Source organism: Peromyscus californicus, unplaced genomic scaffold (genome assembly GCF_007827085.1).
Source record: "Peromyscus californicus insignis strain IS unplaced genomic scaffold, ASM782708v3 Scaffold_9__1_contigs__length_137607984, whole genome shotgun sequence".
NCBI lineage: Eukaryota > Metazoa > Chordata > Mammalia > Rodentia > Cricetidae > Peromyscus > Peromyscus californicus.
In genome coordinates, this window is record NW_026294617.1 from 35,327,315 (window position 1) to 35,349,606 (window position 22,292).

At 39.9% G+C, this 22,292-nt stretch overlaps 1 protein-coding gene across 6 annotated transcripts in view; it reads right to left on the reverse strand.

Annotated features, from left to right (window-relative positions):
• Positions 1-22,292, reverse strand: part of Nbea (neurobeachin) — a 558,359-nt gene that overhangs the window by 174,873 nt on the left and 361,194 nt on the right. For 5 of the 6 annotated variants that reach the window (XM_052730144.1, XM_052730143.1, XM_052730147.1 and 2 more), the window contains 2 exons: positions 21,163-21,306; positions 16,625-16,657 (listed from right to left, as the gene is read on the reverse strand). In XM_052730144.1, coding sequence (XP_052586104.1) covers positions 16,625-16,657; positions 21,163-21,306 — 177 coding nt within the window. The remainder of the gene's footprint in view (positions 1-16,624; positions 16,658-21,162; positions 21,307-22,292) is intronic. The other variant, XM_052730145.1, reaches the window with a different exon arrangement.

The following is a 22,292-nucleotide window of genomic DNA, read 5'->3' on the forward strand; positions in this document are numbered from 1 at the left end:
CTGGTGCCAGGAGATACTCATCTATGGGGTTGGTTCATTTCTAGCCCCACCCCTCAGCACTACGGGTTTACAGTTGACTGTAAATACATCCATTCCAATAATTCCAATAGCTACCCTAATAATGAAAGAATAAATTACAATAATGTCCTCAGCACACACAGCACGGTAATATTACAAAATGTAAAAGGCCTATTCTATTGTATTGGTACATATAATTTAAAACTCTACCACAAATAATGATAATAAAAAAGCAGAAAAAAGCAAACTTTATTTACTTCTCACATTGGCTATGGGTCCATGACTACTTTTCAAGGAAGGCTAAGGGTGCTATTTACCAGTGCCACCAGGCATCAGAAATTTGCCAAGAAGGAGCTTCTTTTTGAGGCCACCACACTTTTTCCAAGCAAATGGTAAATCTCACTGTGTCCTGATATGTCAGAAGTACATATGCTCATGGAATATAATTTATTTCCAGACAGGGTTTCTTTGTGTAACAGCCCTGGCTGTCCTGGAACTTGTTTTGTAGATGCACCTGCTTCTGCCTCCCGAGTGTTGGGACTAAAGGCGTGCACCACCACACAGCCACTGAATATATTTTAAAAGAATGCTAAATACTTGTGGGTTTGGATTGTGTTTCTGAAAAATCAGAACCCAAGCCTAGAAATCAATGAAAACATATTAGCATCTTAATATAACTTTACAGTTTACAAAAGTCTTTCCCATCTCCATTTAGGTACAGGTCACTATTCACAGAAATTGGGCTCTAGATGTCACAATGGCACCTGCAACAGAACCACAGGCTGACTGCTCACTGTAAGGGAAGAGGAGTGGAAACTCTGGGGGCCGGAATGGCAAAGGACTAATTGTAGGATCAAGACCTTGGTAAAGGGATTTGCCGAATTTCATGACTCAAGAAGGAAGACTGCTGTGCAGTGGTATCTGCTGTAAACAGGCTATTGGGGACTGGCTATTTAACAACTGTTTCAACAGCAAACTAAGGCTGTAAGGAAGCAGCATTTACCCACTTCAGCCAGGAGAGGGGGTGTTTAGTGTTTCATGACCTTGCTTTTGTCTGAGCTTAGATCAAATTATTAAACTGTCTATTGTGACATCACAGATGATGGTGCTCTGTGATGTTTATGTTCAGCTCAAGAGCACCCTGGCTTAGCTGTGACCTCCAGACCAGCTCCCGGAAACACCAAGGCCAGGTCCCACAGGTCAGAACTGCTTTTCTTTGCTCTGATGCAGGATTTAATCATGATTTAGGAGGGTCAACAGAGTCCTAGCTATCAAAAGGCAAGTATGGCAACTACATTTGCAGACAGTACATTTACCAGTTCTAACAGCACAAAGAATATGGAATCAAAGGAAGTTGAAAGTCAATTAAAACTGGCATTGTTAGACTTAGTAGATAAGACATATGACTGGCAATGACCTTATTTAGAAAATGTATTGTTGCAGTGTACATTGGAATCAGCTGATATTTCTCTCTCTCTCTCTCTCTCTCTCTCTCTCTCTCTCTCTCTCTCTCTCTCTCTCTCTCTCTCTCTTTAAAATTTATTTATTTTCTGAGACAGGGTTTCTCTGTGTAGCCCTGGCTATCCTGGAACTCATTCTTGTAGATCAGCTGGCCTTGAACTCAGAGATAAGCCTGGCTCTGCCTCCTGAGTGCTGGGATTAAGGGCATGCAACACCATTGCCCAGCTAATATTTCTTATACTTAGCTAATTTGAAAGCCATTGTATTTAGGATGATTTAAAAAAATTAAGACTAAAATATGAACAGGGAGTAAATATTTACAGTTGATTCTGTAATAATGTGACAAAATTTCTGAGGAAATAGTGTGGCTAACAGAATGTGGCCAAAACACTGACCACAATCACTACTTTATGGCATCTTTATTTTTAAGTATGTTGCTAGGAAAACTTGGGGGAAATCAAAGAAAAAAATTAAAGGTCTTTAATTTCAAAACAAATTTAGAAGCATATGGGGTATGCACTTCAATTTTAGCAATATTTTTTCCCAGAACCCTCATTACACAGTGCCCCCAAATAGTCCCATAGGTATATAAGCCTGTACCCAGAAAGTGGCCTTTGATGCTCCTTGGTGACTTCTTGAGTTCCCTTTGTTTTAAACATTGAAATTTACAATAACAGATCATCCCCACATTTTCCATGTTTCCTGAGATGACTATTTGATGCTTAAGAGCACATATTAATCTCTGGAGTCCTTAGTAAATCTATCTCTGGAAAGAGTCAACTTACCACAGTCTGCAGCTGGGAGAAAAATGAGAGACCTCTTTCATAACAAGCAACTCAACACTACACTTTAGCATAATGTCTGTTCAGCATGGCAGAGATCCTACTTACTACTAACGTTATCTAAAGCTACATCTTATTTAATGTGCCAGCAATGAATAATCTTAGGTACCAAGAGACAATCTAGTAGACCCTAACCTTATCCTTTCATTTATATTCCCCAATTCATTTGTAGAACAAGTAATTCTTTGTCTTAATATATATGTATAAAATTATGTATCTTATGTTAATATAATAAATATATAGTATTTTCTGCAGGGACTATCATGGATTTTAGAAAGAAAAACTTTAAAAAGCACATAGATAGTCCAGATAAAGTGGCATTGAGATGTCCTAAACAAAAACCTTACTGAAAAGCACTGATCATTTTTGGGCTCTTGTGATAATCTGCCCTCCCAGGTGAGCTGGATGAGATTTGTGTTTCCAGTTATATTACATTTAGTTCAACATATGGGAGACATCTTTCATCTTCTGGAATTAGGACTCTTTTATGGCATCAGGATGTCATTTTGTATCTGAGGAGAGTAAATTCCTACTAGACGAGATGTGTGAATAAACCAGAGAATGTGATTTAGATCTATTATGAGCAGGAGGCTTAGGACCCTAAACTCTAGGCTGGGCTCATTCTAGCCAGCCTTCGTAGTCCCAGGGCTCCTGGTACATTTTCATTGCAGCTCTCCTAAGATATTGAACATGTTGTTGATTTGTTTCTCTAGTTCACATCATCAACCTGAAGAACTCACTCACAGAGTGCACTCTGCATTTATGGAACAGAACACAGAAAATGATACATACCACTGTGTCATTTGTATGTAACAGTAAAAGTCACTTAAAATCCAGATAATATTTTTTGTTTTATTCCAAATTGTTCCTTAAAATTCACTCTCTAAGAGAGAGTGAATCCTGGAGAAAATAAAAATTAAAAAAATATACTAAAATCCAATGGCAATTACACTTAATTATTCTAGTTACACCCCATATATATTATTCATTGAAATGGCATAATTTTATAACTGCCACATTTTTCTTAGCATACAATTTGTTCTGTCTTCGGAAATTAGATGCAGAGGCATTTAACTCAGCATCCATTCATTCATGCAATCAACAAAAAGTAATGACTATGTGTTGTGTTCTTTTGGGAACTAAAGGGAATACAGTAATGTATAAGGTATGAATTTCATTTAAAAAAAGGACCTTTATGAGGTAAAAATATGGGGTAAAATAAAAAAAGAAATGTGTATGGATAATTATGTCATAGAGAGAAGGGCTCAACTGAGCATTGTACAAAGCACAGCACATGAATTAATCTTATTTATTCCTTTCAATAACTCTGTATGTCAGCTACTGATGTTGTCCTCATTCTACAGATGAGAAAATGAGAAGGAAGGTAGTTTAGAAAGGTCCTTCAACTAGTCCACATCAGAGGTAGGATTTATACATGATGCTAAAGTTAGGTTATATATCCTTATGTGTACTGTCTTCTACCAAAGAAGAGGAAGAGAACAACCCTATGGACATTCCTTGAAGTGTAACAATTTTTACTAAGGTGGTGGTAGTTGGCATGGGATTTGCAGAAATGGCAATTCCAAGAGCTGTGATGTATGGGTATGACAGACAGATAATGTAATGGGAAATATTATGGATGGACACACAGCTGCACATTGCATGGCTGGAGGAGAGCAGGACGAGGAAAGGGAAGCAGTGGGAGAGGACACTGAGAAAGCACACATAGCTTTGGGTATCAGATCTGCTTAGATTATGGCAGTAGAGATCAGATGCTGCAGTGTACAGCAGTGGTTTGGATCTTTTTTGTGCGGAGGGTACGTACACGCCTTTGAGAAGACTAGTAAATATAAGGCCTCTTCTTAGGAAAGGTCATCCTTTTCAACAGTGGTTCTCAACTTTCCTAATGCTGCGACCCTTTAATACAGTTCCTCATGTTGTGGTGACCCCCAGCCATAAAATTATTGTCACTGCTACTTCATAACTGTAATTTTGCTACTGTTATGAACTGTGATGTAAATATCTGATATGCAGCATATCTGGTATGTGACTCCAAAAAAAGTTGTGACCCACATGTTGAAAACTGATGCTCTACAAGCATCCATTCTGGTTTACAATATTCATATTTTGGAGAAAAATTAAAGGTTGCACTTGTCTTGATGTCTTCCTCTATCTCAAGGCTTTCTGTACCCAACTTATCCTCATCTCCTGTTGTCCGTTTTCTTGGAGCTGGAAGTCAGCTGCTCTCTCTGCTTGTGTGCTTGATATCACCCACCCCTGCCACCTCAGCTGCTGTCTTCTTATCTGTGCCCTCTCCAGGCCTGCCGAGGTTAAAGAGTTGTTGTCTTCTGTTCAGTTCTTTGGCTATACTCCCACCTGGCCTGTTGCCAGGGTGTTTGGAAAATGTCCTATGGTTAATAAAAATACAAGTTCTCAGAGTTAAGAAACAAAATTGTAACCTTTTGATTTTACTAGAATCTTTCAGATTTCAGACACTTTCCTAGGGGATTGCTTGTGCTTGTGGTTTTAAAAATACCTGTGTTCCAAGGAACATTAGGTTGAAATTGCTGAAGCAGGGCCCTGATGCCCATGGCACAGGACTGTCCTGCTGTCTTCTGGCTAGGCCTCCCTCCGCAGTGTTGCCCACAGCTCTCTTCACTGGCCGGAAGCCTGCTGTTCCTTGGAGCTCTGCAGCTGGTCTGAGGCTCTCCGCTCTCTATATTATCCATTTCCTTAGTGACCTCGGTGATCTAAATTGTGAACTCCAAGCCTAACTCTGCTTTCTAACTTTGGATCATTTTTTTAAATCTTGTAAATCCAGCAGTCCTAGCCCACCAGTCAGGTCCTGAAGGGCAGGGATTCTATCATGTATCTTTTTATTCCATGTATCACCATGGCTTATACCTAAGAAATAATATATCCAACTAGAATAAAGTTGGAGTCAGGATCTGAAAATGGTTGCTAAGGGCCCGCATGCCCTCCCAGCTCTTGCCTTTACTACAGTGTACTCTGGGGGTATCTCCTGTTGTAAACTCTTCTCTCTTTTTTAAAGCAATTACAGAATGTATGTGTGTGTGTGTGTGTGTGTGTGTATGTGTGTGTGTGTGTGTGTGTGTGTGTGTGTGTATGTGTGTTTCCCCATGGTACACATGCGGAGGACAGAGGACAGGTTGTCAAGAATTGGTTCTTGTCTTTCATGATGTGGGTTTTGGAGACTGAACTCAGACTGTCAGGACTGGTGGCAAGCATCTTAATCCACTGAGCTATCTTGCTCTCCTCCTCCTCCTCCTCCTCCTCCTCCTCCTCCCTTCCTCACTGCCTTCTTCTTCTTCTTCTCCTTCTCCTTTTAAAATCTACTATACAATAAAGATGGCAATAATCCACTTAATTGATTTATTAACCAATTGAAAGTTTCAAAAAACACAGAGCTATGAGGAAATTAAAAAAGTGCCTGGAAAAAGAAAAGCAGATTTATGTTTTGGCTCCAAGTCTCTCAGGCTGTGATGGTGGGTCAGTGTTCCCACTGCTGTGACATAACTTTTAAAATTCAGTTGCATTCTAAGCAACAGACTGGCACTTCTCAGCCTGTAGTACCGTCTCCTCTTAGTAAATGTTAATTCTGTCTCCCATCCACATTTATACTTATCTAGATCACTCTTTCTCCTCAGAAGATATTGTTTGGTAAATGGAGACCTTCCTATCCAATTTTACTTATGTTAGTGTTTATTTTCTTTCTTTATTTTACATTCTGACTCCAGTTCCCCTCCCTCCTCTCCTCCTAGTCCTTCCCCCCACACACCTCCCCTTTGTCCCACCCACATCTAACCCTCCACTTCTACTCAGAAAAGGGCAAATCCAAATTTAGATACAGAATTTATCTGTAACTTTTCAGTTTCTCTTTGAATTTCTGATTCACCTATAAGCTGAACTGGAGGAGCACTTTGGCTGTTTTTAGCTGGTTGGTAAGCTAGTAATGTAAAATGAAAGAAAAGCACAACTTCGGAATAAAAAAGAATAAAAGATACTTCAATCACTATAGAATTTTGTCTGAAAAATTTTTAAACAATAATAATTTAGACAGCAAATTCAAATTATCCTCTTTTACAGTTTAAAAAGGTCTAGATCTGTTTTCTTTTTCTATTTATAAATCAATTAATCTTTATTAATTTTTAAAAAATTATGCATATATGTGTGTCTATGTGAATGTGTGCAATGTTCATGTAGGTAGCTGGGGAGGCCATTAGAGAGTGTTAGTTCCCATGGGGCTGAAGTTAACAGGGCACTGTGAGAAACCTAATGTGGTTGTTGGGAACCAAACTCAGGTTCTCTGGGGGGCAGCAAGACTCTTAACCTCTGAGCATGTCCGAATTCCTGAGTTTTGTCACAGTACTATCTGAACAAACAGAGTATATTCTGCTGGAGTGTTTGTAACCTGCTTGCCACAGAAATCCTTGTTCTCCAGGCTAAGTGATTATGGCCTTGGACTTTCTATAGGTTCCAGCTTCTGTATGCAGCATTATGTTATGGGAATAAAAACAGCTCAAAGTACCACCAGCTTGTAAAGACTGTGCATCTTTGTACATCACTGTTCTACTGGGGGAAAGTACCACCAGCTTGTAAAGACTGTGCATCTTTGTACATCACGGTTCTACTGGGGGAAAGTACCACCAGCTTGTAGAGACTGTGCATCTTTGTACATCACTGTTCTACTGGGGGAAAGTGCTCTTTCACCTCAGCTTTGCAACACTGCTAACGTCTCTTAGAGAGAAGACCAGGGCACTTCTTCAATGTACATCAATCCTCCTCCTTTGCTTCAAGATGCTAGTGTGAATTGTCTGTTCACTGGAAAGCAGTTCTTTTATCTCACATTCTCCTCCAAGTGTATCAAACAACAAAATTCATGTACTTCTTCTATTAGGCAATTAATACCTTCATTCATGCTCTCTCTAAAACCTGTAATGTGTGATAGCTTGGTGCCCCATATACAGGGAGCCACAGTCTACCAATAAGTTAGGTGATTATTGCCCTATTTTTCAGATTAGTGGTATGATGATAAATTCTTAGAAATTCTGCATACAGAGAAAGAAGTGAAAAAATGTTTCAACCAAAACAATGTATTAGGAAGAAAAGGTCTTACTATTGGGGTTTATAAAACACTTGACTAAAGGGTAGCTTATTCTTAAAATAAAAGGTATGTGAGAGTTTTATGTATGATTTGAAGCATAGCTAATGCATAATGGACACAGTTAAATTGTGTCCTGTTATGTTATTATAGTTTAAAATTTATAGTCAGGTTAGCAGGACTGTTATTGCTATTAAAAGTAGTTTAAATATGTTTTATGGACTACGGACATGGTTGAAGAGGACATATATTTTTGGAAACATAGGACTGTAGCTACAATATAATGCCTGAAGGTCTACACTGGCCTGCTGACTTTCTGAGAACAATGACAAGTATCAAAGTACACCAGGTATTAAAAAAATTAGTTATAAAGTTAAATATTTTAGCTTTTGAAAGAAATAGGCATGTGAATGTTATCTCTAAGGGACTGGTGGACTGTTTGAAGCTGAATGTGAACCCTTTGAGTATGCTATTTATGACTGGCAAAGCAACTTCCTAATTCAAAGAGAAAGGAAAAAAAAGACTTAAGAAGTCTTGTAAGGCTTTCCCAACATCAAATAGCTTTTACTAAACAACGTTTTGATGAGTTAAGTGTGAGTGAGTCAGGAACATATGGATTAAATTTCCCTTGAAATACACATGCCTTTCAAAATGGGGCGGGGGTGGGGGGGGGTCCTGAGTTAAATACACTTTAGAGAATCCAGAATGTCTTAGAGACATCTTTCCATGAATACAAATTTGGTAAATTAATTCTAGTTAGAATCTACAACAAAAATTACATAAAAATACACGTGGAGAATCTTAAATATATATGTGCTGGCAAGCCAGGCAAGTGCATTCTGTTCACCATGCTAGAACTTCATAGCATGGCAGGGGCGGGCCTGGGCAGGCGGGCCTGGACAGAGGGACCTGCACTCAAGTGTGGAACAACAGTGTCTTCTTTTCTTTATACTTACCCGGTTCCACCCAAAGTCAAATACATCTGTGCTTCTGACACTTGGACTTGTTTTAAACCCTTGGGTTGTAGCACTGTGCCGTTTCCTTGATTTTAGTTTCCCAGTCTTGGGTCCTCACACTAGTCCAGTGGCAGTCAGGAACACTAAATAAACACAGAGCTTGTTTCTAGAGAAAGGAGGGAGGGAGGCTCTGGGATCCAGTACATATCCTACTAGGTTCCTTCTTATTTTTCTATCTTTCTCATTCTTTATTCACAGAATTCATGTTTCCTAAATTTCAGTTCAGGAAGGGTGTGTGTACAAGTACTTGTATAAAGGATTATAAGCCTCTTACTTTGAAAAAAAAAATCCACATTAAAAAGTCCAGCTTACATTGTAATATCCATATCCTAACACTGCTATTTAAAAAAAAATCATTACTGTTCTTTAAAAATGTATTTAAAGTAATATTCTAATATGTTGGTTACAGAACACACCACTTTCTATGCAATAAAGAGACCTTTCTTAATTGAGAGCAGCATTGCTGTTTTGGCCTTATAAATGTGAACCCTCAGAGATATTCAGTTAATAAAGACATAATTAGCAGAAGTCAGAATGGAGAGAAGGTGAGTTTTCCTACCTCCTGCCCAGGAAGATTTTCACCTCACCTTCTACTCCTGTAGATCCAAATCCTCAGTCTCATCCCCAGATCATCCCCACAAAAAGCAGAACACCTTTCCTCTCTGACCCCATCTCCAAATGATCACAAACATTCTTTCCTCCAACCTTCCTTACCCAACTCATCTCATTATCTCAGCCTCCAACTCAAATAGTCATTCCCTGTGAGCACACCAGCCGAGCAGGCTAGGACCAGGTAATCTAACTAAAGACCTTCACCTCTCTCTCTCTGTAGAAGAACACCTGCTGTGCTCTCCTCTTCCTCTCTGACCCCATCCCCAATGGATCACAAAGATCTTCTCCAACTTCCCTTCTCCCAACTCATCCCATTACCCAGCCTCCAATAATAGCAGGCATTCTCTGGGAACACTCTAGCTGAGTAGATCAGGGGAAAAGGCAAGCTAATTGAAGACCTTCACCACTTAAGACCCCTAGCCTATCTATCCTCATTCCTAAGTGTCAAGTCCCAACACTCAGAAACACATTTTACCTGGAACTCCCAGTGGTCACACCTAACAGGTCCACAGAAAATTTCCTACCAGGCAACACACAGCCATCACATTCTCCTAAAATCCAGAGAGAAAACATAAACCACCGAATAAAACACCCACCCAACAAAAACAATACCAGAAATCATCACCTAGACCTATAATCACCCCAATCCCAAATGACTATACACCAGCATAAAAACATAATTACAGCCAGGATAATACATCTCCCTTAGAGTTCAGCAACCCTACCACAGCAGGCCCTGAAAATTCCAATACAGCTGAAGCCCAAGAAAAACACCCTAAAATAGCCTGTATGAAGATGATAGAGGTCCTTAAAGAAAAGGTGAATAAATCCCTTAAAGAAATCCAGAAAAACACAAACTGGGAAGAAATGAATAAATCCTTTATGGAAATCCAGGAAAATACAGTGTAAGGAAATGAATAAAACTGTGTGAGACCTGAAAATGAAAGTAGAATCAACAAAGAAAACCCAAACTGAGGGAATTCTGGAAATGAGAAGTTTAAAATTCCAACAGGAACTTCAAAGGCAAACTTCACCAACAGAATAGAAGAGATGAAGAGAGAATCTCAGGCATTGAAGACATGCTAGAAGAAACAGATACATTGGTCAAAGAAAATGTTAAATCTAAAATATTCTTGACACAAAACATCCAATAAATCTGGGACACTATGAAAAGTCCAAACCTAAGAATATTAGGAATAGAAGAAGGAGAAGATTCCCAGTTCAAAGTCCTAGAAAATATTTTTAACAAAATCATAGGAGAAAATTTTCCTAACCTTAAGAAGGACACACCTATAAAGGTATCAGAAGCTTACAGAACACCAGATAGATTGGACCAAAAGAGAGAATTCCCCTGGCACATAAGAATCAAAACACTAAACACACAGAACAAAGAGTATTGAAAGCTGCAAGGGAAAAAGGTCAAGTAACAAATGAAGGCAGACCTAGGAGAACTACACCTGACTTCTCAGTAGAGACTTAAAAGCCAGAAGGGTTTGTGCTTAAAAGCCAGAAAGGTCTGTGCTGCAGACTCTAAGAGACCAACAGACTACTAAACCCAGCAAAACTTTCAATCACCATAGATGGAGAAAATAAGATATTCCACAATAAAGCCAAATTTAAACAACATTCACAAATCCAGCCATAAAGAAGGTGCTGCAAAGAAAACTCCAACCTAAGGAGGTTAACTACAATTATGAAAATGCAGGGAACAAACAATCTCAGACTAGCAAAATCTAAAGAATGGAAACATCTCCCCCACCAACAACAAAATAATGATTAGTCATATTTCTCAATACCAATGGTCTCAATTTCCCAATAAAAAGACACAGACTAAAAGAATGAATGTGAAAATAGGCTCTATCCTTCTGCTGCATCTGAGAAACACACCTCAACATCAAGGATAGACATTGCCCCAGATTAAGAGCTGGGAAAAGGTATTCCAAGCAAATGGACCCAAGAAGCAAGCTTGTGTAGAGATTTCAATATCATACAAAATAGACTTCAAACCCAAACTAATCAGAAGAGATAGGGAAATACACTACATACTCTTAAAAGGAAAACTCCGCCAAGATGACATTCCAATTCTTTTTTTTTTTTTTTTGACATTCCAATTCTTAACATCTATGCCATAAACACAAGGGCAACCAAGTTTGTAAAAGAAACACTACTAGCTTTAAAAACATGTTGACCCTCACACATTGATAGCGGGAGACTTCAATACCTCACTATCATCAATAGACAGGTCATCTAGACAAAAACTAAATACGGAAATACTGGAACTAACAGACTTTATAAACCAAATGGACCTAACAGATATTTACAGAACATTTTACCCACACAGGAAAGAAAGAATATTCCCTTTTCTCAGCAACTCATGGAGACTTTCTTGAAGACTGACCACATACAAAGCAAGTCTCTTATATTTTTGGTTGTGAGCCTAGCCTTTAATGGCTGAGCCATCTCTCCATCCCAAGCAAGTCTCAACAGATACAAGAAAGTTTGAAATAACTCCCTGCATCCTATTAGCCAACCATGGATTAAGTCTAGATATCAACAACGGAAAGCTTACAAAGTCATGGAAACCGAACAATCTTCAACTGATCGAAAAATAAGTCAAGAAAAAAATTAATTTCTAGAATTAAATGAAATGAATGCACAACATGCCCAAACTTAAGGGACACAATGAAGGCAGTTCTAAGAGGCAAGTTCATAGCACCAAGTGCCTGCATAAAAACACTGGGGAGATCTCATACTACCAACTTAACAGAAAACCTGAAAGCTAGAACAAAAAGAAGAAATCATACCCTAAAGGAGTACATGGCAAGAAATAATCAAACTCAGGGCCAAAATCAACCAAATAGGAACAAAGAATACAAAGAATCAATGAATGGTTCCTTGAGAAAAATCAATAAAATAGATAAACCCTTATCTAATTAACTAAAAGGCAAAGAGAGAAGACCCAAATGAACAAAAAGATGAGAATAGATCTATCTCAAGATCCAGCTATACCACTCTTGGTCATATACCCAAAGGAAGCTTCATCTTACCACAAGAACACTGGCTCAAACATGTTTACTGCTGCTCTATTCAAAGTAACTGCTGCTCTATTCAAAGTAGCTAGAAGTTGGAAACAACTTAGATACAGATGTCCCTCAATAGAAGAATGAATCAAGAAATGTGTTATATTTACACAATGGAATATTACTAAGCTTTTAAAAAATGACAGCATTCAGCCCACACCAGCCAGAACAGTTTGGTGCATAGCTCAATCATTATTAGAGAGGTTTATCCAGCAACTGATCAGAACAGATGCAGAGACCCACAGCCAAATACTACGTGGAGCTCAGGAAACCTTGCATAACTTGGGGAGGAAGAATTTTAGCAGTAAGAGGGGTCAAGGACACCATGAGAACATGGCCCACAGAATCAACAAAGCAGGGCTCATAGGGGCTCACAGAGACTGAAGTGACAATCAAGGACCCTGAATGGGACTGTGCTAGGTTCTCTGCATATATGTTATGTTTGCATAGCTTGGTGTTCTTATGGGAATCCTAACAGTGGGAATGGGGGGGATTATCTCTGACTCTTTTGCCTGCTCTTGGGACCCCTTTCCTCCTGTTGGGTTGCCTTGTCCAGCCTTGATATGAGAGTTTGTGCCTAGTCTTATTGTAACTTGTCATGCCGTTTTTGGTTGATATCCCTGGGAGGCCTACCCTTTTCTGAAGGGAAATGGGATGAGTGGATCTGAGGGAGAGGGGAGGGAGGTATTGGGAGGAGTAGAGGGAGGGGAAACTGCAGTCAGGATGTAATGTACTGTGAAGAATAAATTTTTAAAAATTAAAGAATAAAATGGTCATAAATTACTGAAGAAAAAATGATTATCATGAAATTTTCAGGCAAATGGGCAGAACTAGAAAAAGAATCATCCTGAGTGGGGTAACCCAGATCCAGAAAGATAAATGTAGTATGTATTTGCTTATATGTGGATATGAACTGCTAAATAAGTGATAACCAAGTTACAATCCATAGACCAAGAGAGGTTAGAAAAAAGAGGAAGGAACAAGGGGGAGGCACATGGATCTCACTGGGACAGGAAAATAGAACAGATTTTTATGGGGTTACTGGGGGTGGTGAGGGCAGGAACAAGAGGATCAGGTAGGGAGGGGCAGGGAAGATGGGGTTGAGGGAGGGAATGCAGGGAAAGACAGCTAGAATTGAGGGGCATTTGAGGGGTGGTATGGAAGTCTAGTGCAGTGGAAACCTAAAATCCTAAAGAACTCTACAAATAATGATGGAGACAAAGTCCCAACTGGTCATCTCTTGTCACCAAATGAAGCTTTTAGTATAGGGACTGTATTATATCCAATTGAGTTGTTGGCCAAAGTGGTCCATGGGAATCCCTAAACAGCCTAGGCTATTGCCAAGACAGTAGGTTGCTTTCCACAAACTGACAGTAAGGCCTCACTGCTAAAGACAACACTCACACAACTCATTGCACATGGAGAGGTTGAGCTGGTGCCTACAAAGAAGCTTCAGTACTACATTCTACATGTATTTGGTATGGGAAGGTACTTTACAGGCTACCAAAAGAGAAATATTACCACCAACGCAGCCACAAAGCTTTGGTCTACAATCTGTCCCGCCTGAAAAATATGCTAGGGCAATAGTGGCACAAAACATGTGGGAATAACCAACCATTATCTGATTTGACTTAAAGCCCACTCCATTAGATGGAACCCATACCAGACACTGCTTATGTGACCAAGAACCAGAGACTTGATAGTCTAGGGACCGAGGATAAACCCAAATACTACTGGTGTGTGTGTGTGTGTGTGTGTGTGTGTGTGTGTGTGTGTGTGTGTACACAATAAAATAACTGCTAATGATATTCTGCTATAGTCATAGATCAGTGGATCATAACGATTCAGCCATCATCAGAGGAGCTTCCTCCTGCAGCAAATGGGAACAAATACAGAGACCCACAGCCAGATATTATAGAGAGAAAGGTAGAGAGGGAGGGAGAGAGAGAAAGAAGAAGGGAGAGGAAAAGGGAGGGATGAAGGGAGAGATATCTTGGAACACACAGCTCTAAATGGAATGTCTTCATCAAATTCCTCCCCTCAGTGCTCAGGGAACTCCACAGACGAGGAGGCAGAAAGAGTGTAAAAGCCAGAGGGGATGGAGGACATCAGGAGAAGAAGGTCCTCTGAGTCAGCCAAACAAAGCTCATATAAACTCACAGAGACTGAAAGCAAGCACAGGGCCTGCACAGTCTTTTCTCAGCTCCTCCGTGTGTATACCACAGCTTTCAGTTTAGTATTTTTATGGGACTCCTGAGTATGGGAATGAGTGGATCTCATTCTTGTGCCTTCTCTTGGGCTCTCTTCCTTCTGTTGATTTGCCTTGTCTAACTTGGGATGAGATGGTTTTGTTTTGTCTTATTATATTTTATTTTGTTATCTCTTAGAAGCCTGTTCTTTTCTAATGAGAGATAGAAAGGGAGTGGATCCAGATGGGAGGGGAGGCAGGGATGGGAGGAGTAGACGAAGGGGAAACTGTAATCAGGAAAGATTGTATGAGAAAAGAATCTATTTTTAATAAAAAGGGGAAAAAAGAAAAAAAGTTTCCCTATGGAAGAGCTGAGAGATGAACTGAGTACTTCATTTTCATGAACATGTATCTTAATTTCAAGCCCCATTTGTCAAAAGTCTTGGCTCTCCTATTTACTAAACTTTACCAAAGGTTCAGTAAGAGCCTTGTAAGTAAGAGAGATTTCCTCACGGTTAAAAGGAAGGCAATGCACAGCCTTTACGGACTCTGGTGTGAGAAGAAAGACAACATCTTCAGTGAGGGGTTTTATGTGGCCTCCAGGTAACAAATTATGAAGATGGGGATTTGAAAACGGCAAATGCAATGTACAATGGCACAAGCCTTTTTGGTGAGCATCTGGCATCAGACCGTTACTAAAGAGCAGAGTTACTATCTAAGGCAGAAAGCCCCCGAAATAAGATGTCATGCTTACATAAAACCTTATACACAAATTTTCAGAGCAGCATCTTATTAAAGACAGCCTCAAGGTGAAAGAACTCAAATGTCTACCAACCAGCAAATGGATGGAATAATGTGATCTATATACAAGGGAACAGTCCTTACAGAAAGGACGGATATCCTCCACCATGGGCCATCCCCGGACTAAGAGAAAGAAAACAGACACAAAAGATGGCATGAGTCCACCACAGAATGCACAGAACAGAAAATGTGGAGGCAGAAAGGAGACCAGCGGTTGCTTAAGAATCCAGGGGAGAAGAGACAAACACACGGAGGGCAGCTAAAGAGCACAAAGCTTCACTTAGGAGACGTTGTGTAACTGTTAATATACCAAAAATTATGATTTTTATATTGCATATGCATATGTTTGTGATGTAGCTAACCAACACTTCCCAAGAAATGTCAAAAAAAAAATTAAAGGACTTAAAGATTAGCCAGTAAATGGTATTTTAAATGGACTTAAAATTGAGATGGGTTCTATCTAAGAGAATGTAAGAAAACTCTGATGGTGCATCAAGCCAGCTTATAAATATCCAGCTGCAAAGGAGCAGAAAACACTTGACCTTGTGAATGCCTGCTAGTCTAGTTATCTCTGACTCTCCTAACACTGCTAAGTTATCCCCTTATCCAAACTAAAAATTTAGATGAGAGAATTACTAACAGCCTAGCTTGCTTGCACGGTCATATATCTGATAAACTTTAAAATAAACAGAATGATAAATGTAGATATGAACCCACACATGGTTTTTGTTGAATAAAAGAAAAAGTGTAAAGGACGTAGGGAAGGGTCAAACCTAGATGACAGGAGTGTCCCTCCTGCTTCTTCAAATGAGGCGGAAGGGGCACGGCACACTGTAGGCCCATTTATAAACTTTCCTCCATGTTCAGTCAGTGTTCCTGCCACTCTAAACTGATGCCCAACCTTGCAAGTTTGTAAAAGAAACGCCTCACTTTTGCTACAGTGAATTTCTAGTTCTCTTATTGTGAAGTGAGGATCTTGGTTTCTCACAGAGAGGTTGCAGAAAGTTCTTTTAACTATCTCTCCAGCCCCATGTAATAGTCTTTTTTAAAAGAAACAAAATACATTGTACCAGTGGGTTGGCATTTTATCAGTTGAATGCAATCATCCCCCTGTCTACTCACTTAAATTTGAGTTAATCTTTAATTTCAGTTTATTACTTGAAATTTTGGAAGAAACAACTTGCTAAATTTCAAATAAAATAATTGCTATTTTATATTAAATTCAGTTAGCTTATACTAATTTATTTCAGTATTTCAAGTAAAAATGTAATTAGTAAGATGAAATATTTAGGCACATATGGAATCTTAGGGCTAATTCACTTTGGTGGATCACTATAAACTAAAACAGCAATTAAAGTAAATTAGATTAGATGTTAATAATATAATAATTACTTAGTTGATTGGCATACTTCTATATTAAAATCCTATTAGCTGCTACAAACATAGTAAGCTGAGTGATTAGTAGTCACACACATTTAACTTGCCTCTTGAGATGAACAGCTTGGGAAGAAAGGGAACTAAAAATGAAAAAGAAAATCATGTGACATTGAAGCTACAGAACTTTATGAACATTTTATTTCTATTAAAAGCAGAAAGCACCAAACAATAAAGAAAACACGGCAAACAGCCAACATTCAAGTAAAACTGTGCTTTTTAAAAGCATTCTTTTGAAAAAAAGATTAAAAGCCACTAGACTGGAGCTAGACAACGTGTGGACTATTAGTAAAGCTAAAGCTCCTGCTCCTGATCATGCACAGTCATAGACCTCTCAGTACTAATGTGCTGGCATGTGACCAGATGCAGTGACAAGGAAAGGCCCTGCGTGTACAGTTCCAGGAGGACTGCAGTGCGGTCTCGGCGTGTCTGTCAGCAAGGCAGGGCTCTGTAAGGAGAGGACAAGGGACTCTGCTCAGAGCTACCTGTGTAGTTCTGATGCTATGCTTTTTAAAAATTATTTTTATTTCATGTGTATTGGTGTTTTGCCTGTATATATGTCTGTGTGAGGGTGTTGGGTCACCTGGAACTGGAGTTACAGAGAGTTGTGAGCTATCATGTGGATGCTAGAAATTGAACCCAAGTCCTCTGAAAGAGCAGCAAGTGCCCTTAACCACTGAACCAACTCTTCAGCCCAAATACTATACTTCTTATATGAATAGTGTGTGGACATACCTCCGAGTTAAATTAAGAAGTGAAACACTGTAATTTTCATTTCTGAGCTGTAAACAGAGAATGGTGACTACAGAACGCTTTCTGAGACACCAAATGAACATGAGATTATATCAATACTATATACAGATTCTCAGGATCTTTTGCTTTTTAACTTGGAGCTGTCTCTTGTAATGGTGAAGTTCTCTTTAGGCAGTATGGCACTATCAGGAAATTTAGAATAAGTTATGAATAAGAAATACATTATTCTTATCCCTTGCCCCTCACCGCCTGCAACAGACGAGGGAGCTGACCCGCCCCTTACCATCTGCAGCACTCAGGAAAGCGGGCCCTGCTCCTAGCCTGGGCAGCACAGTAGAGCTGACCCTGTTGACAGAGGCGCAGGTGAGACAGCCCTGAGTGTGTGAGAGTGGGACAGCTGGCCATACCCACGCCTCAATCTACCATGTGGTCATGAGGGCAAGGGAAAGATGCCTTCTCCCTCTTTGTCTCTAACACCTGTGGTGGGCAAAAGAGCTGACCCTCCCTCTTACCAGCTGCAGCACTCGGGAAAGTAGACCCTGCACCTTGCCTGGGCAGCACAATAGAGCCAACCCTGTTGGTGGAGGTGTGGGTGACCCAGTCCCGAAGTTATGAGCCAGCCCCATGAGTAATGAGTCCCTATTACCTATCTGTCATGTAGCAGCACGGGCAGGGGAGAGATGCCCAAACCAATCCCACCATTAACACCTGAGGCAGGTGGAAGAGCTGGCCCTGAGGTCATAACAGCAGCAGAGCTGTCCCTGCCCCTCATCAGCTGCGGCACTCCAGAGAGTGGACCCTACAGCTCACCTGGGCAACACAGTAGAGCTGGCCCTGAAGACGTGGGTGTGGGAGAACCCAACCTGAGGACCTTGCTCTAGCCAGGGCAATGCTAGAGAGCTCACCCTGGTGGCTAAGACAGGGGAGAGCTGGTGGGCTGACCAACCATTCAACTACCCAGGCCCAGAATCAGGGTTTTGTGTTGGCCAACCCCATCTGTGATCTGCTGGAGCATGGGGGGAAAGGGTGTCAGTCCTGTGGACCTAGAGCTGCAGGATCTTCATGACTAAGGGCAGCAATGGGATGTCCAGGTAGAGTCCCAGTGAGGGCTCAGTGTTGATGGTATAGCAGAGCCAGACCAATGATTCTTTTCGATAAATGCCTGCATGTAAAATGTATGGATAAAGAAGTTCATTGCATGAGTCACTGTGTCACACTGCAGCTTCCATGATGAGATTTTCCCCCCTTTTCCTTTTTTTTCTTAAATTTTATTGTTTTATTTTCTTTTTGGGGGGCGATGGGTTGGATCGGGAGGCATGATGTGAAAGACACAAAGAATAAATAAAAGAAAGTTAAAAAAATTAATATATTATTAGCTTGATGGTGGTGGTGCACACCTTTAATCCTAGCACTAGGGAGGCAGAGGCAGGGGGATCTCTGTGAGTTCAGCCTGGTTTACAGAATGAGTTTCCAGGACAGCTAGAGGTACACAGAGAAACCTTGTCTCAAAACAAACAAACAAACAGACAGACAAAAACCACAAAAAACGAAATATTGTTATTTAAAATTTACTCTCTAAGACAAATAACTATGATAATGACAATTATTTCTTAGAGCAAAAATGTTACCCATTTATATGGTTATTAATAGTTGATTTCATTCAATTTAGGGATCCTGGCCTGCAGTTAACTTCTGGAAATGAATTCTGTGCTGAAATGTCAGTCATGACAGTAGAGAGCAATAATGAACTTAGCATTTACAAAACACACACACACACACACACACACACACACACACACACACACACACACACACACTCCTGTAAATTGTGAACACTATTTCTGTGTCTTTCTTTGCCTTTTATGGAACACTCACCTCTCACTCACTTTCTCCTTTATTCAAGGCTCCAGTGACACTTTGGGCTACTGTTTTAAAGATGAACACTATGGACTAGGGAAGGGATCATCAGTGTTTCAGGATACACTCTAAACTTTGCAGACAGACATAAGGATCCTACATGAAGAGGATGAGTTAGGACCCAGTGGATATGGACAGGTGTAGATTTGTTCAAAGAACATCTGCTGAAAGGATGGAGTCAGAGGCCTGAGAGACAGATGACCAGAAATTATACAATCTGATTTTAAGTGACTTTTATGAAATGCCACTATTACTTATAATATACATTAATAATTTATTTCAAGGGTACCTTCATTGCTCTAAGGCATCTGATTTAATGTTTTCACTGTTATGCTTATGCTTATGAACAGAACTTAAAAGTTAGCTACCATTAAAGGACAGAAGCACAGAAGAGTTACTACTGTTTGGTGGGTTGTGTGATTGGCAGATTAATACTAATACTGAGCAGATTTAATATAAGCTTCAAGAAAACAAGCCAACTTGAATAAGCTATTTTTGATGAAACAAAGTACCTGGTAATGCAAACTAAAGTACATAATGGCAAAACATGGATGTTAGTACTGATGATTGAGGAAAGGCAAGGTCAGACAGAAGATGTTTCCTATGACCTCGAAAGTAGGAATGGGTCCAGGAAAAGAGTTATATCTGTTGTCTAATTTAGCAAAAGCCTTTGTCAGCCTTCATTTCCGAAAGTAACATTTAAACATTTACTTTGGAATTGAAGAAAAACATTTGGTATTCAGGAAACAGTAAATAGATTTTTAGAAATAGGAAAAACAATTCTCATGATACGGAAATGTAGTAATGGGCATTTCCAGGACCTGGCACTAGAATAACCTTTCGTAGTATATCCTCCAGAAGTGGGAGGATGGGAGTCTGTCTCCCCCACTCAATGAGTAATAACATCTCATTATAACATCACCACAGGCTTTTATAGAGCTATACCATATTACTTTCAGTAAGTGAGCTCCTGGAAACAGAAGTGTAATATTGTTAATAGAAGATGCACAGAAGTCCACTGCCCTACTCAACTTGTACTCCGGTGCTGTATGGCTGACAACAAATTGAGGTTAAAGCTCACCTGGAGGTCTGAGACTATGCAGCAGGATGGTTTTGTTGTCATTTGTTTGAGATAGAATTTCATTGTATAGCACAAGCTGGTTTTGAATCTGCAGTCCTCTTGCCAAATGCTGAGATGGCAGTGTACTACCATATCTAGCTAACATGGAAGTTTTAACCTGGCTCTAGGTAGGATATAACCTCACAGTCTGGTTCTTGGACTCAATGCATGCTTTAAGCCTGTGCCCAAGTTGTCTTCATCTCTTTCTGACCTGCTTTAATCAGACCTCAAAGGTTATTAGCTGATCCTTGAAGATGTCCACACCCAATCAGGCCATGGCAGATCCTGTTCTCAATGACCTCAGACCATCACCAGGAAAAGAGAAGTTGAAGGTGGGACTGGGAGGTTACCTGGTAGTAATAGGGATTTAGAAGTGTGAGGGCAGAGCAAAACATTCCAAATAATTCATCCTGGACTGGATGGCAAGTCCTGTGCTCACCTTGCTGAAGCACCGTTTTCCAAGGCTGTCAGCAGGGTAGAGAGAGACACAGAAGTCAAGGGATTCGTTATCCTATCCTATCTTCCAACAGCAGCAGTAGTTTTATGCCAGGATATGTACTGAGAATTATTTCCCCATCTAAAGCACTGTTCCTCATTGCACATGTGTGCGCCTATTGATGTACTGTCAGTAAAGTACATTTGCTTCAAGTCCAGAGAACGAGGCACATTAAATTATCAACCTTCATATGAATAAATACCAGGACAACCACTGGCATACATTTCTTCACCAGGAGATAGAGTTGGAGTTGAGTGGCTTTATGTGTTCCTCACAACAAGCAGAAACATATTAACAAGTACCTGCAAGGTTGTCGATTTCTTTCTCCTGGAGCAGGCTGACTGCATCATCATCTCCTTCCAACATAAGTTCAGTCTCCGAGTTCTGGTTTACGATTGCTTGGCTTCTGAATGCTTTCTTGGACTTCACTACATCTTCTTCAGTGCCTACATGCAACCAAAACAGCAGTTTAGTTACTGGGAATGTATTTGCACTTAGTAGGCATTACATAATTTTCTTTACTATATGCCATGTTTGCTATTTCTTTACAACCACAGAACATTTTCAAATACTTCTTTATCTTGTTGGTCTGAATTTATCTGAGAAAAGTTGCAGGAGATTTATCCCTTACTTTACTGATGAAGAAGTAGGGAGAGCAAGCTACTGGCTCACTGTGGTCCTACAATCCACCCTTCTACTTTCTTTACAATATTCTGTCCCTGATTTTACCAACAGCCCTTTCTGCTTTTTGAGACCAGATCTCTCTGACTTGCCAAGGCTGGCCTTGAACTTGTGATTCTCTTGAGCAGCTCTGAGTAGCAGGGAGTGCAGGCCTGCTCTATCAGACCAAGTTTATAACCCATTCTATGTGACTCTAGAATCATGCATGCTCTACAAATATTTCCCTTCAAATCTAGCTTTCTGATCCACACCATTTTAAGATTTAATTTATATAACCATATTGTTGTGTGAATTAACTAATTATTAAACTAGTTTTTGATAGATGATGAGATGGGTATAAAGAACACAGTAAAGTATTCACTTCTGAGTGAAGAAATGGTGTCGACTAGGGAGCTACAACACAAGGAGGTAAGGCAGAAGGATGCTCAATCGGCATACTGCACGAAGTGGGTTCTTTACCAATGAACGAAATAAAAATGGATTTCCTGAAATTATATCCTGCTTTGGTATACAAAATAATATAAAATCATAGTAAAACACACAATGAGTTCCAGGATATCTAGGGCTATGCAGAGAGACTCTGTCTCAAGAAAACCAAACCAAACCAAACCAAACCAAAACAAAAGAGATACCAGTAAGGCTAAATTAAAGAACATATTAAGCACACACAAACAGCCAAGTTGGTTTTATTCCAGAGGAGCAATGTTAGTTCACATATCCAAATTGACTACCTGGCAAGCATTTCCACATT